The 16768-nt window shown below is 31.9% G+C and overlaps 1 protein-coding gene across 1 annotated transcript in view; it reads left to right on the forward strand.

Moving 5' to 3' along the window:
• Nucleotides 1-16768, forward strand: part of LOC114330024 (guanylate cyclase 32E) — a 965459-nt gene that overhangs the window by 670908 nt on the left and 277783 nt on the right. The window contains exon 8 of the mRNA XM_050647412.1: nt 13239-13391. Within this exon, the coding sequence (XP_050503369.1) occupies nt 13239-13391 (153 nt within the window). The remainder of the gene's footprint in view (nt 1-13238; nt 13392-16768) is intronic.

Below are 16768 nucleotides of genomic sequence, written 5' to 3' on the forward strand. Positions count from 1 at the left end.
TCTGTAAAAATATTAGTACATTTGGACGTTGAGAGGTGACTCAAATTTTTTTTGCAGAAATTGCTTGAAAATAAATCAAATAATAATGTTTGAGTTATCCTCCATCTCAAAAAGTCCGGAACATTGTTTAAATAATCAAAATGTCAAAAAATTAAGGAAAAATTCGATTTTTTTCTTCGTTTTTTGATTATAACTTTAAAAGTATTCACTTCAGAGAAAAGTTGCTCTGACATAAAAGTTGCGAAATTAAATATCCTACAATATAGGAGTGGTTAAAAATTTTAAAAGTTGTCACCCTTATTGCAAAATAGAAATAATTGCGAAAAAACCATAAAAAAACAAGTACTTGCATTTTACGGTTTTCAACCATTTATGCTACACTTAAAACCTTCATATTTCAGTCAGAAAAACTTTATGATACAGTAAAATAACACTGTAAATTTTATTAAGATCGGTTTAATAGATTTTGCAAAATAAATTTTTCAAGCCAGCTTTCGCAAAAAAAATTCATTTTTTCAAAATGTTACAGGACTGAAAATAAAGCAGAAAGCAAGTTGACATTTTTTTGCGTATAGAAGTGTACTGTACCTTTCATTTGAAATTTTGCAAAATTAAAATCGATTGACACCACGGCGTCAGGAATTTTTTTAAATAAACATTAATTATTGGTGCTACGCGCAGGACAGCGGATAGTTTGCTCTAATTGGGCATTCCAATGACCTTTGATAATGATTGATACATTTTAATTTTTATTACATTTCGATATAAATAAATAAATTTGTTTATTGCAAAATAAAAACGCATACTCTATCCTTTGAAATAACACTTTTATTAGCAAAAATTTTCTTTGTTCATATATTTTAACTTTTAGAATAAAAGAAATTTAACTTAGAGAATAAAAGTTTATTATTTTTAAACACATGCAATTATTTAAACAATATTTCACAAACAATAATAAAATTAGTTTGATTTTTGTGACATTAAAATTTTAAAATACAAAAAGAAATATAGAGTAAGAAAATAATATATTAGATAAAGATTCGAAAGAATTTTGGTGGAAATCAACTTGTGTGAATCGAACACCGCTGTCCTGCTCGTAGCACCAAAAATTAATGTTTATTTAAAAAATTTCCTGACGCCGTGCTAATTAATCGATTTTAATTTTGCAAATTGTAAATGAAAGGTACAGTACACTTCTATAAGCAAGAAAAAATTCAACTTGCTATCTGCTTTATTTTCAGTCCTGTAACATTTTGAAAAAATAATTTTTTTTGCGAAAGCTGTATTGCAAAATTTATTTTTTAAAATCTATTATACCGATCGTAATAAAATTTCCAGTATTGTTTTACTGTATCATAAAGTTTTTCTTGGTCAAATACGAAGGTCCTAAGTGTAGCAAAAATGGTTGAAAAACGTAAAATGCGAATACTTGTTTTTGTATGTTTTTTTTCGCAATTATTGCTATTTTGCAACTAGGGTGTCTATTTTTTAAACTCTTAACTAATTCTATGTTATAGGAAATTTAATTACGTGACTTTTATGTCAGTACAACTTTTCTCGGAAATGAATACTTTTAAACAAAAAACGAAGAAAAAAATCGAATTTTTCCTTCATTTTTTGATATTTTGATTATTTAAACAATGTTCCGGACCTTTTTAAGAGAGAGGATAACTGAAATATTATTATTTGATTGATTTTCAAGCAATTTCTGCAAAAAAATATGAGTCACCTCTCAACGTCCATCTCAAAACAGATGCGCCCTGGACTATATATATTTCATACTAATGACGTTATGCTAAGTACCTACTAAGCGTTGATTGCATCAGGGTTCATTGTTTGGTTCTTCTTTATTTTCAGTAGCATTAGATCACGTAATAAGAAAATTTAAAAGTAATATTCCTTTCGACTTGATGCACGCTGGATAATGTGGTGTTAGTAGAAAATACCTACACACAAAAAAACTTATATGGAATCATCTGATATTTCTTATTATTGTGTTCGAATTTAAAAAAACGAACACACGAAGTCAAACAATATTTATTTTAAAGCACTTTAATAACAAATACATAACAATTAAATAAAACAATAAAGTATTTAAAAAACAAATTGAAACTAGTTGTTTTAAAGTCAGTAGCATAAAAAATTTCAATATAAAAATAATAATGTTTAAATTACTGATGGATTCGACCGTTACTTGCTGGAAGTTCATTTTATCTAACAATAAAACACTGAAAACGTTTGTTTTCTATACTTCCACAAAATTTATTACAACTAAGTGACTACAGCTGTTTCGGCAAAGTGGCTTTCTCAAGTGATATAGTTTACAATGTGTTTGCATTTTTAAGTCTTTAACTGAAGAGGTTGAGGAGTGGGGAACTGTTTGTCTCTCGAGTTGGTTATTCAGAATTATATCGGTATTTTTCAATTTATTAATTTCCATAGATTCTAAAAAAGATAGCTTAAGGCCTTTATTTTGGATATGCAGAATTTGAAACTCTTCATTTAAAGAATGATTATGATCTAGAAGGTGAAGTGCGTATGTAGAAGTGTCGGTTTTTCTATTGTTGAAAGCCCTTTTGTGTTCTGCTATCCGTTTGTCAAAGGTTCTGCCAGTTTGACCGATGTAAGTTTTCGGACAGTCACCACAAGTTAGTTTGTACACACCACTCTGTAGTTGCTTTCTCTTTCGGCTTTTATTGTTCTTAATATATTTACTTAAGTTGTTGTTAGTTCTGAAGGCTGGTGTTATTCCTTTATTTTTTATGTATCTGGCTATTTTTGTTGTTATCTTGCCAGTATGTGTGAGAGAGCAGAAGGTACTGGGTTCTTTCTGTGGTGGTGGATACACTAATTTCAGGGCTTTCTCATGGAGTTTTTGGTTTAAAATTTTGTTAACTGTTTGTTCGTTATAGCCATTGTTTACTGCTATTTGTTTAATGATGTTTAGTTCTATCACGAAGTTGTTTGTTGTCATGGGAATTTCTGTCAGTCTATTTGTATCATGCTATGGTAGGTTGCTAAATTGTGTTGTGTAGGATGAGATGATGAATTGTGTATAGTTGTGTCAGTATGGATAGGTTTATGATATACGGAGAACTCATGTTTGTTGTGTAGTCTGGAAATCGGTACATCTAGAAAGTTTATGGAATTATTCTGTTCTGTTTCTATTGTAAACTCAATATTACTATGAAGTGAATTAATGTATGATAGAAATTGGTCAAGTTGTCTGTTAGTTCCTGTAAAGCATACTAGTATATCATCCACGTATCTCCACCAATATAAGAACTGTTTAGATACGGGATGTTTAGAAATTGTTGTTTCAAGTTGGTTCATAAATATATCTGATAGCAATGGGCTTAGACGATTACCCATAATAAGTCCTGCACTCTTGTTTGTGTATATTTGATTATTGAATTCAAAATTTGGTTATTAAATTCAAAATTTTGTATATTTGATTATTGAATTGAATTGATTATGAACCAACTTGAAATAACAATTTCTAAACATCCCGTATTTAAACAGTTCTTATATTGGTGGAGATACGTGGATGATATACTAGTATGCTTTACAGAAACTAACAGACAACTTGACCAATTTCTATCATACATTAATCCACTTCATAGTAATATTGAGTTTACAATAGAAACAGAACAGAATAATTCCATAAACTTTCTAGATGTAACGATTACCAGACTACACAACAAACATGAGTTCTCCGTATATCATAAACCTACCCATACTGACACAACCATACACAATTCATCATCCCATCCTACACAACACAAATTAGCAGCCTACCATAGCATAATGCATAGACTGACAGAAATTCCCATGACAAAAATAACTTCGAGATAGAACTAAACATCATTAAACAAATAGCAGTAAACAATGGCTATAACGAACAAACAGTTAACAGAATTTTAAACCAAAAACTCCATAAGAAAGCCCTGAAATTAGTGTATCCATCACCACAGAAAGAACCCAATACCTTTTGCTCTCTCACATATACTGGCAAGATAACCACAAAAATAGCCAGATACATAAAACAGAAAGGAATAACACCAGCCTTCAGAACTAACAACAACTTAAGTAAATATATTAAGAACCGTAAAAGGCGAAAGAGACAGCAACTACAGAGTGGTGTGTACAAACTAACTTGTGGTGACTGTCCGAAAACTTACATCTGTCAAACCGGCAGAATCTTTGACAAACGGATAGCAGAACACAAAAGGGCTTTCAACAATAGAAAAACGGACACTTCTACATACGCACTTCACCTTCTAGATCATAATCATTCTTTCAATGAAGAGTTTCAAATTCTGCATATCCAAAATAAAGACCTTAAGCGATCTTTTTAGAATCTATGGAAATTAATAAATTGAAAAATACAGATATAATTCTGAATGACCAACTCGAGACAAACAGCTCCCCACTCCCCAACCTCTTCAGTTAAAGACTTAAAAAGGCAAACACATTGTAAACTATATCACTTGAGAAAGGCACTCTGCCGAAACAGCTGTAGTCACTTAGTTGTAATAAATTTTGTGGAAGTATAGAAAACAAACGTTTTCAGTGTTTTATTGTTAGGATGTTTAAATTGTTTTTATTTATTCCTTTTGTTTTTTTTTATAGTCAGTGTTATCACCTCTAGTCCTTATGCAAGCTTCAGTTTTCGTGGGCATGCTCCCAATAAAATTTTCAACATTTTGTTGTGGTAGGTTGCTCCATCCTTCAAAAGCAGCTTGTACTAGCCGTGCGGTGATTTGTGGATGATCTCGGCGAGCTCTGATTTTTCTTTTAAGCATATCCCACAAATACTCCATAGGGTTAGTCTCGGGTGAGCAAGAAGGCCACTTCAAACAAGGGATATCTTCTGCTTGAATGATGCCTCTAGTCAGTCTAATGGTATGTGGAGGTCCATTATCATGCAAGAAAATTAAATTTTCTCCTGTTGCGTCTCTCCAGAGCCTAACTACAGGTTATTCAACATACCTGTGAACAGTTAAAGTTAATTGGATGAAAATTAAAGGATTTTACGATTTTACGGATCACAATTCCTCTCCCGAACAATACACTTCCCCTTGTATATTTGTGAACAGATCTGACAGTTTCCATTCTTGCTCGTCTTCCTCGACCTCTAAGTGCACGATTTCGTGGGTCATCTGATTTTACACAAATCCTGACTTTTTCTGAAAATAGCACACTTTGTCAATTCCCAATGTTCCAGTTTTGGTTTTGAAGACACCAATTTACCGGATAACTCGGGAACTCATAACTGTCTCCTGCTGTATATTTCTTGGCACGAACTCTTCTTCTTATCGTTTCAACTGAAACAGTTTAACTTGTAAATTCCAAAAGCGGCCTTTTGAGCTGCAGGTGAGAAATGGTTGGGTGTCTTTCAGCTGATTGGACAATTAAACGATCGTAGGAGCCGTTATTACTTTTGGTAACTTTCCCTTGCTTTATTGTCAAGCTTTCCTAGTTCCTGTTACCTAGCATAGGTTTTGTGTTACGCCTAGCTTTGCAGCTATACCCCTCTGAGAACATAACTTGCTCCATAAGACCATAATCTTTCCCCATTGTAAATTCTATAACCTCACATGCGGCATATTTTCGTTTTTCTATGACCCCAGCAAATAACCTATACCGTACCGAGCTGTACCATCTGATTGTCTTATCGATTAGTTTATTTTCAATAAAAACCTTTATTTTTCGCAATAATAACACGTTTTCTCAAAAGAAATAAATATTAAGTACTTTGAAATACATGTTGATTCCATATAAGTTTGGTTGTGTGTATACGCCAGTCAATGAGAGCAGGAACAGGAACCTTCGAATTCTATCCTACTGCATGGATTTTAATGAAATTTGGCAATATCCTCTACTTATCTACTAATGCAAAGTCTACCCTATATACTTTGGCGCTTTTATCTTGGGGGCGGTTTCCACCCCTTAAGTGGGGACAATTTTTTGGTTAACATAACCACGGAAGTGCCTAGAGGACCTAATTTTAAGCAAAAACTATTATATTATTTTTTTTGTAACTCAATACTTTTCGAGTTATTCGCGGTTTAAAATTGGCCATTTTCATTTGAAAGTGACACCTTTTCGGACGGTTTTTGCGAATACCTTAAAAACTATGCATGCAACTAAAAAAACTATATAAACATTTTTATAGTTCATAAAAAACAAAGAGTGTTGTTCCTTTATGAATCTTCTAGTTATAATACAAAAAGAGATATGGTAGGTGAAAAGAGTTTGTTTTTTTTTGTGCATGCTCAAATCGGTGTATTCAACTTGAAATAACAGAGAAACGGTCTATTTTAGATGTAGAATGCTTTTGTAGTGCATCTGTAGTGTGACGTTTTCGGTCTCGCGTTAGATTTGGTCTAACAATACGAATTTATACGCGAATTTACAACAAATCTTTATGTCATAGTATTTTTATTTACTTGTAATGTTATAAATATTATTTCTCGCAATTGTTAAAGCTAATTTTTTCTCACCAAAGCCATAAATTCCAAAAAAAAAAGAAGAAGAGGGAGATAAAAAAGAAAAAAAGAAGAAAAAAAAAATAAACATAAGCATTACTACACCCTTTCTCGAGGCACTTACGAGTGGAAAGTTATGTTGCAAAATTTTCATCAAGTTATCACGAAAAATGATCAAACTAAACGAGATTTGGTAAAGAAATATGCTAAAGAGATATTGAGGGTGTACAACTGGAGGAGAGCAGCCAGAGACAGAGATACTTGGAGGCGGATGCTGGGGGTGGCCATGGCCCGACTTGGGCTGTGTAGCACCATAGGAGAGAGAGAGAGAGAGAGAGAGAGAGAGAGAGAGAGAGAGAGAGAGAGAGAGAAACGAGATGTGCTGCAGAAAATTGATGACTAATGTATTTTAAGAAAAAATGAGAAGTTTATTTAACCCCTCATCCACCAGAATTTAAATGCATCGTTTTCCTTCTACAATACCTTTTACTATAGTATTATTTCTATATTCAAAAAGTTGGACGGGTTTAAAATTAATATTTTTTGAAAAAAAAATAAGATCAAATTATAGAATACATTTTTAAATTTTCTTAAAAATCTTCCTTTTTCTCCATGTTACGTTAAATCGTTAAATGATAAGAAATACAGCAATTCAAAACAAAAGCAAAATTTTTATCTAAAATACCCTATATTTTTGTTCGGTATCTTTTTTTCGTATCTCTTATGATTTTCGAGTTAGATGGAAAAAAGGGAATATTTAAAAAAAAAAAACTTAAAAATGCGCTCTATAATTAATTTAATCTTTTTAATCTTTCAAAAACCATTCATTTCAAACTCGTCTAACTATTTAATCATAGAAATAACACTATAATTAAAGGTATTGTAGAAGAAAACAATGCATTCAAATTCTGGTGGATGAGGGGTTAAATACAGCATATCTCGCTTAGTTTGAATGTAATTGACATTTAGTATTGCTCAGTTTAAAGGTATTTTCAAGCACTACGCAAGGTATTGGTAGCATTATACAGTATGTCCCTGTAAGTTGTATCCATATGGAAAACTTTTTTAATATTAATTTTACGAAAAAAAGTTATTCTTTATAAAAAGCTCTGCATGGTTCAAAACCTAAGATTTAACCATCAAATATCAAATTTTTTGAATATTATACGAGGTATGTCAAAAAGTTTGAATTTCACTCAAGAGTAAAGTAGCTTTATTTTTCGTAATATTGGAAATTGCTATTATGAAAAGTTGTTTGGAATTAAAAACTATATTCTAATATGCAATTAGATCCTTCTAATTGAAAAAATTTTTTTTTGAAAAATTACGTATATTAACTATCTTTATTTTTTCAGTTATTTCAATTCTGATAACTCTTTTATTATTAATTTTACGAAAAAAAGTGATTCTTAATAAAAAGTTCTGGATGGTCTAAAACTTAAAATACAACCATCTTATATTAAATTTTATCAATTTTATACGAGGTATGTCAAAAACGATTTTAGATCAAAAGTAAAGTACCTTTATAGTTGAGAATATTTCAATTAGAAGGATGTAATTATATACTGAAACATAGTTTTTAATTCTAAATAACTTTTCATAATAACAATTTTCGATATTGTGAAAAATAAACGTATTTTACTCTTGAGCGAAATTCATATTTTTTGACATACCTCGCATAAAATTGATAAAATTTGACAAAAGATGGTTGTATTTTAGATTTTAGACCATGCAGAACTTTTTATTAAGAATCACTTTTTTTCGTAAAACTAATAATAAAAGAGTTATCTGAATTAAAATAACTGAAAATAATGTTAGTTATCCATAATTAAAAAAAAAAAAAATTTCAATTAGAAGGATGTAATTGCATACTAGAATACAGTTTTTAATTCCAAACAACTTTTCTTAATAGCAATTTTCAATATTGAGAAAAATAAAGTTACTTTACTCTTGAGTGAAATTCAAACTTTTTGACATACCTCGTATAATATTCAAAAAATTTGATATTTGATGGTTAAATCTTAGGTTTTGTACCATGCAGAGCTTTTTATAAAGAATAACTTTTTTTCGTAAAATTAATAATAAAAAACTTTTCCATATGGATACAACTTACAGGGACATACTGTATATCTAAAATCGACCGTTTCTCTATTATTCCAAGTTGCGTACACTGATTTGAGCATGCACCAAAAGAACAAACTCTCTCCACTTACCATATACCTTTTTGTATTATAACTTGAAGATTTGTGAAGGAACTAATCTCTTTGTTTTTTCATAAACTACAAAAATGTCTTGTATAGCTTTTAGTCAGAGGCATAGTATTTAAGGTATGCGCAAGAAACCGTTAGAAAAGGTGCCATTTTTCAATGAAAATGGCCACATTTCAACCACGAATAACTCAAAAAGTATTTGGTTTAAAAAATATATAGAACAGGTTTTGGTTATAATTAGGTTCTCTAGCCACTTCCGTGGTTATTTTGACAAAAAAAATTTCCACCCCCTTGAAGGGGTGGGAACAGCTCCCAAAATAAAAGCGCCGTAGTATAAAGGGTAGACTTTGTTTCTTGAGCTATTTCCTACGTACTGTGAACATATCAAGTAAATCGATGTAGTAGGATGGAATTCGGAGCCAAAGACCCTCATTGACTACCCTAATAGAGATTTAAATCATAGAGGAGACTAGCTTTCAGAAAAAAGTCTTAAAGCTAAGTACAACGAAGAACAGTATATAAAATGTTGAAATTGTGTTATATACAAATGTCCTAATGAACTTGAATACGAAATTCTAAGGTAAAATTTTATAGAACTTCTCTAGAACCAATTATGTACAGCAGAGAATGTTGGAAAACTTGAATAAAACAAAGAACAGTTAACTCGTGATGAGGAAATAAGAATACTTATATCGATGAGTAGAGTGAGAAATAAATGGATAGCATTAAATTCAACAACGAAATAATAATCCCTGATTCCAAAGGATCCCAAAATAGCACATTCCTGGAAGAATTAGTGAAAAAAGTATAAAGAAGACCTGGTGGGAGATGCTTAGATAAGATATATCTTAAAGGAAAATGAAATTGATATAACTTAAAGAAAATAGTCCTGTCGCCAGGGGGGGTACAACGGCCTTCTTAATTCAGATGGACTCACCCAAGTTTTTTTTATGTATTTTGGCCCGTAGAACACGAATTTTTTGGGTAACAGTTGATCCGGATGTCGATAAGATTGTTATAAACAAAGAAGTTGAGGAATTACATAACAGCGATTTCTCGCAAAACAAAACATTTGTTTGTATTTTTTGGGTCATTCTAACCAAAAAATGTTCCTATAAGTTTTTTCGTAGGATGCATAGTTTTCGAGATAAACGCGGTTGAACTTTCAAAAAAACGAAAAATTGCAATTTTTGAACCCGAATAACCTTTGAATAAAAAAATAAAATAGCAATTCTGCTTACCGCCTTTAAAAGTTTGAGTCAAATTATATCTGTTTTGAATATTTGCATTGCTAAAAATTTATTTTTTGATTGTTAAAAAAAGCTATAAACACATAGTGTTTCCCGTGCCTAATACATGCGTTTTAACGCATGCTACGTAGAAATAGCCCCGCTTGCACTTTTACCTCTTCTACCTACTCGTTCGATTTTAAATGAGAAATCATTGAAAACATCACTCAAGCACTAGGTGTTTATAGCAAATAATTAAATCCGATATAATTTGACTTGAACTTTCAAATGCGGTAAGCAGAATTGCTATTTTATTTTTTAATCAAAAGTTATTCGGGTTCAAAAATTGCAATTTTTCGATTTTTTGAAAGTTCAACCGCGTTTATCTCGAAAACTATGCATCCTACGAAAAAATTTGTAAAAACATTTTTTGGTTCGAATGGTCCAAAAAATACAAAAAAATGTTTTGTTTTGCGAGAAAACGCTGTTATGTGACTCCTCAACTTCTTGGTTTATAACAATCTTATCGACATCCGGATCAACTGTTACCCAAAAAATTCGTGTTCTACAGGTCAAAATACATAAAAAAAACTTGGGTAAGTCCATCTGAATACAGGAGGCCGTTGTACCCCCCCTGGCGACAGGACTAAAAGCGCATGTAGAATAAAAATGTATAATGATCAGTAAGTGTCAGGAAGAAAATTACTGATAGGCTAACATGCGAAGAAACCAAAATATCTGAGAATTATTTGAATTTATGCAGGACCGACAAATTTTTTGACCATCATTTTCTGTACAATACCATTATTTTATTAGGTAGGTTTTATTCTTATTTTCCTGTATATTAACGGTTTTCACACAGTTAAAAAATAAAAATTCCTATTCGCGGTGTGCAAGTACTTGGAAGGGAAACGAGAAACGTCCGTGCGCAAGTCGCGGAGAAATATTGCAACTATCTTAAATAGTTCATATTATCAATTGAAATTGTCAAATTGACGTATATTTCATACCTTCTGTCATTGAAGCAGAAAAATTATATATTGCTCCACAATATTGATATGATATGCAATTATTATATAAAGCTAAATTTAATTAATTGTATTTTGCTTGCAGTACTGCATTTTAATAACTAATTTTATTTACTACATTTGCATAACATAACCTGCATCTTATTTTTTCTTCTTATTATTTTTTTGGACTATGGCCTTGACAATTATCCAGCAACCAGGACTAATATAATTGGCCAATATAATTAAAAGTGCGAATAAAAGTACAGAGCGTAGAAATAGAGGTCGCTTTGCCGAACTTGCACGGTTCCAATACCCTAAGTAGGCAATGAAGCACTATAAGCGAGCGGCCCGGCTCACCCCTAATTTGAGGCTTAGAAATCGAAAAAGCGACCATAATGGGTAAATGGCAAATTTTGGCCATTCTTATTGTTTTCGGGGTCGCTAAATCCGAATATGCAGTTTATTTTTATCTATAAATGGTGGAGCATGTTCAAAAATCAAATTTTATGCAAAAATGTGAAAAATGAATTTAGATCATTTTTCAAACTCAACTCTCTGTATATTTGGTCGCAGTAAATATTTTATTTTGAATATATTACTATATCTTCTTTGAAATATTAAGGTAACAACGAAATTAATTTGTCCAAAATGTCTAATCAAATTAAAAGAGGAGGGAACAATTTGTCGTCAGATTTCGTTAGTTTCATGTTTACTTAAAAAAGTTAAGTGAAAAACTTGTTAGTTTACAATTTTAACCAACACAAAATTAACACATACGCAATGAAAAAGTTTTGTGAAAAATTTCAAGGCAAAATATGCAGCAGGAAAAAAGTTATGTGACTTTAGAAATCATCATCGGCCGCGCGCCGATTACTTTGGGTCTATTCTTTCTAATAAATTTTCTTGTTACTTTACCAAAATTGGTCATTCACCTGAAAGTTGATTTTAGTGGTCGATATTTCGTCATTTTAGGGGTTGCTGCCGCTCGCCTATTAAGTCTGCCAATTTTCCGCAGTAAAATTAATCGCTATTTAACTTTTTGCATTCGATTAGAAAAAGTGTCAAGAAAGTTTGTGAAAATGAAGAAAAATCAAGAAAATTCGTGGTGGTAAAATGAAGATTGTATTTTGTGCATAAGGAAAATATATATATTTCCAAAGTGTAAGGAAAATGAAAAATTTGTAAGTCGGAAGTAATCGACAGGATTGAAATCATTTCTTTTACTTGGATGTTTTCGAGGTTGCTGTAGCGAATTTGAAAACGACGAGGGTCCTCGAACTATGTACATTGTACATGGTGCCTAAGGTGGACTTCGTCTCCTGGAATTTCATGTTAATTTCATCTAAATTGGTCGACAGTCAGAACTCGGAAGTATCTTGCTGCGAAAAATTGATAGATTTAGTGCTTCATTCTATAATATTAAGTCTTAAAATAAAAAGAATGTGTGTGTACTTTATACGAACGTAAGAAATTTATACTTCTATTATATATGATTTCAACGAAATCAATATGCTTTAAACAGTTTATTTATATTTTATTTAAATATTAAACTAATTTAAATACTTACTACTTTCCAAAAATGTTTATACAATACCAAAAAATAAAAAATAAAACACACACAAACACATTGAGAAATGCAACCAAGAAATGATTTCTGAACAATTGTTAGCAAAAGTTTAACTAAATACCTATTTTCTGAAAAAAAAAATTATATAATAAATATACACTAATAAAATGTATAAATAAAATAAAAAATAATAATTTTCATTGGGGATCGAACCCGTTTAAATTAGGCTTATTAGTTTTTGAATCAAGGTACGTTAAAATTGGTTTTGATTTTTGTGGAATTAAAATATTAAAATACAACCAAATATAGAGTAAAAAATCGGTATATTAGATGAAGATTGCTATAAATTTTGTTGGTAACCAAATTATGTATATCGAAGCACTACCTACCTACTACATTTTACATTTTCCAAATAGGTGTGTAATTTTTTAATACAATACTAAAATATTCACGATTAAGTACCTGTCGCTTTTAAAAACTATTTAAAGAGTCACTACAATCATAAACTTACTTTTGTCTCTGTCCTCACAACAATAAAAACTAATACACATTTGTTTAACCTTAGCCGCCATATTGAACAATTTTTGACAGGTCATTGTAACACCCATTGTAATACCCATTGTATACCGTTTCATCTGCGCGTAGCACCAAGAATTTTGATGAATTCGCGCACATATACATTTACTCCCAAACACGCCTAAAGAAGTATAACTTCAAAAGCTATTTTTCAGGTACCAATTCAAGCAGCTTATTTGTATGATGCCGTCATGATATATGCCAGGGCTCTTACGGAGGTATTCAAGAATAACGAGGATCCCAGAAACGGTACTGCCATCCTGCACAGAATTATTAACAGATCGTACCATTCCATTCAAGGATACGATGTAAGTATTTAAAATGTATTTACAAATACACTGTTGCAAAAAATAGAAACCATGTATATATTGGAATCACTTGTTTTAAACGTACACCGACCGTTTGAATCAGTAACGTAAGCGTCGCTGCCTTATTGGAGAAGTATATTAACTATTAAATATATTCTTTCCTTTAAGTCACAGTTTCCTTTAATCACACTAAAATGTTTTCAGGACGTTCTCCCAATACTAAATGCGTTTTTTCTTAACTAAAAATTTAGATCTGATCTATCGTCATCATTCAATCTTCGCTTGTCCACAAGTGGACGTATGCCTCTTGCATTTCCTATGGCAACGTTTAAGACTGTCAATCCAACGTGTTGGTTAAATACGTAAACATCGTAACATCTCAATACTCTAGTTCTAATTTATATTCCTAGTTTTCCGTTACATAACACTGATTTCATTCTATTGAAAACGCTTCTGGCCATCTCAATGCTTCCTTTTATGGCAGTGATCCCATTGTTCATTTGGCTCACATCCCAAATAATTGTATCTAAATATTTTCTTTCAAGCTTTTCCTTTAACGTAGATTGTTTCGTCTTCAATCTTGTTCTTACTGACAATCATGATTTTTGTTGTCTCCTTTTGTATCCAGAGCCATTCCATATACCTCTTGAAATACTGCGTGGTGCGATCAACCAATGTTTTCAGCCCTTCTCTGCTGTCTACAAGGAGTATTGTGTTTTCTGAATATCTGAAAAAAGCAAACACATGATTTGTTAATTCATCAACAAATTTGTTCTTATAATTACAATTTCATCTTCCCCATTTAGAATGAAATTTAGACAGAGTATTATTTAATATTGGTCGGTCAGATGGCTCAGTGGGCTGAAGCTCGCTCGATTGACAAATCTAGCGGATTTAGGATCGAGGTTCGAGCTCCAGCCCGGTCATTTGAAAAATAAAAAAGGCCAACGTTGTAGTATAAAATTCTATAGAATATACGACTTGTTCTGAAATAAACTGGTGTCTGATCGGCCTATAAGGGAGCGGTACGGCAAGGGATAAGGGCTTGCGGCTTGGTGATACTCCTTCATAGATCCCGACCGGGCGTTGACGCCTAATAACGGTGTACATATATGTTATTTAACATTGAAAATTGTATTTGCATTAATTTGAAGATACATTTCTGGGAGGTTTTATTTGTGACCCAGAACCATGATATAATATTAAAAAACTGCATACAAAAAATGCATTCTTAAAGTGCATCTCAAACAGACAATAAATAAAAAAAAATTTAAGAAACGCTTTTCTTTAGTTACGAGTAACTAAAATTAAAATATTATATAAAAATCAACTCACACCGAAAGGTAGACGAGTTCTGGATTAAGTAAGTTTTTTTTTATTATTTATTAAATTAACAATGCACCTAATCTTAAGACTAACCAGCATTTTACATTTAACTTAATCTACTACTGTACTGTCCTAGGTATTCCCAACGGTTCACCTTAGAAATTAATAATTATTGTTGCACACATCACTGTTGTGGCTAGGTTCACTGTCCGAATTTAAACTGACACTGACATTTTTATAGATTTATCACTATCACACAAGTTCAAAAGGTTTGGTGCGTTTGAGCCTGCGGACTAGGTTTTGATTATCTAAAAGTTCTAACACTTCCCTGTTTGTATGGTTGTGGAGTCGTTTTTCGTGACCCTTGGCAATCTTCTTTATTTCTTCTTTGATTGTTGCTATACGAAGTTCCCGATGTAGGTCTTTGTTGCGGATATACCATGGAGCGTTGACTATGTTTCTTAGTATTCGGTTTTGGACTCTTTGAAGGCAAGCATAGTTACTCTCACTAGTACAGCCCCATAACTGTAGACCATAGGACCATACTGGTTGGAGCATTTGTTTGCAAACTAATACTTTGTTTTTGATTGTAAGTTGTGAGCTTCTACCTAATAACCAATATAACTTCTTGTACTTCAGTTTTAGTTCTTCGGTTTTCTTTCTGATATGTTCCTGCCACTTTAATTTGCTATCCAAATGTAGCCCTAGATATTTAACTGTTTTCTTGTACGGAACGATTTTATTGTTTATTCTAACTGGGTGACTATTTATTCTTTTGTAGGTGAAATCGATATGGGCAGATTTCCCTTCATTGATTTTTATGCGCCATTTATTATTCCAGGTGTTTATTTTGTTTACTGCATTTTGCAGGTGTCTAGTTGTTTCTTCGAATGTTTCACCGACTGCTAGTATTGCAGTGTCGTCTGCAAATGTTGCCAGTTTAATATTTTCTGTAACAGGTATGTCACAAGTATATAATAAATATAGTATGGGTCCCAGAACACTGCCCTGTGGGATTCCTGCTTTAATTGGCCGTAATTCTGAATATTCGCCTTCCTGTTTAACTCTAAAAGTTCTATCTTCCAAATATGATTGTATTAGATGTACAAATTGGATGGGAAGATATCTTTTTAATTTTAGTAACAAGCCTTTGTGCCACACTTTGTCAAATGCTTTTGCTATGTCTAGAAAAATAGCTGAGCATATTTTATTCTCCTCCAGAGATCTCTCTATAATATCTGTTATTCGATGAATTTGGTCTATTGTTGAATGTTTATTGCGAAATCCAAATTGGTGGGAAGGAACAATTTCCCTGTGGTCGAGTATAGGTTGCATTCGTGCTAGCAATATCCTCTCAAATAGTTTGGATAAAATTGGTAGCAGAGATATTGGTCTGTATGATTCTACCTTGTTGGTTGGTTTCCCTGGTTTGGGAATCATGATTAATTCAGATGTTTTCCACGTTATTGGTACATATTGCAACCTGAATACTGCATTTATAAGGTTTGTGACTTTTACGATGGCCTTTCTAGGTAATTGTTGTAGTATTTCTCCTGTTATTAAGTCAAATCCTGGAGCCTTTTTGGGATTGATATTGTTTTTGATTACGTTGGTAACCTCTTTAGGAGTAATAGGCTTTATTATGTCTTGATCAGTATTGTTCAAATCAATTTCAGTGCTTTGATCATCTTCGTTTTCGGCTTGATGATTATTTCCCATTTCGTTATTTTGGAATACATTTTCCAAGTATAAAGCGAAAAGATTTGCTTTTTGTTTTCCATCTCTTGCCCATGTTCCATTTTCTTTTCTAATCGGCGGAATCTGTTGCGTTGGTCTATTTATTCTTTTTGTACATTTCCACAACGAGTAGTCAGTGGTTTGGTCATCTGTCAGATCATTTAGGTATTGGTTTACTGATTCATTTTTAATTAAATCTATTTCCCTTCTTAACTGTTGGGTGAGGTTGTTTAATATATTTTTATTTTCTGCAGTTCTGCTTTTTTGCCATGTCTTCCTGGCTTTTCTTTTTCTTTGCACCAGTTCTCGAATTT

The sequence above is a fragment of the Diabrotica virgifera genome, chromosome 1, assembly GCF_917563875.1.
Source record: "Diabrotica virgifera virgifera chromosome 1, PGI_DIABVI_V3a".
NCBI lineage: Eukaryota > Metazoa > Arthropoda > Insecta > Coleoptera > Chrysomelidae > Diabrotica > Diabrotica virgifera.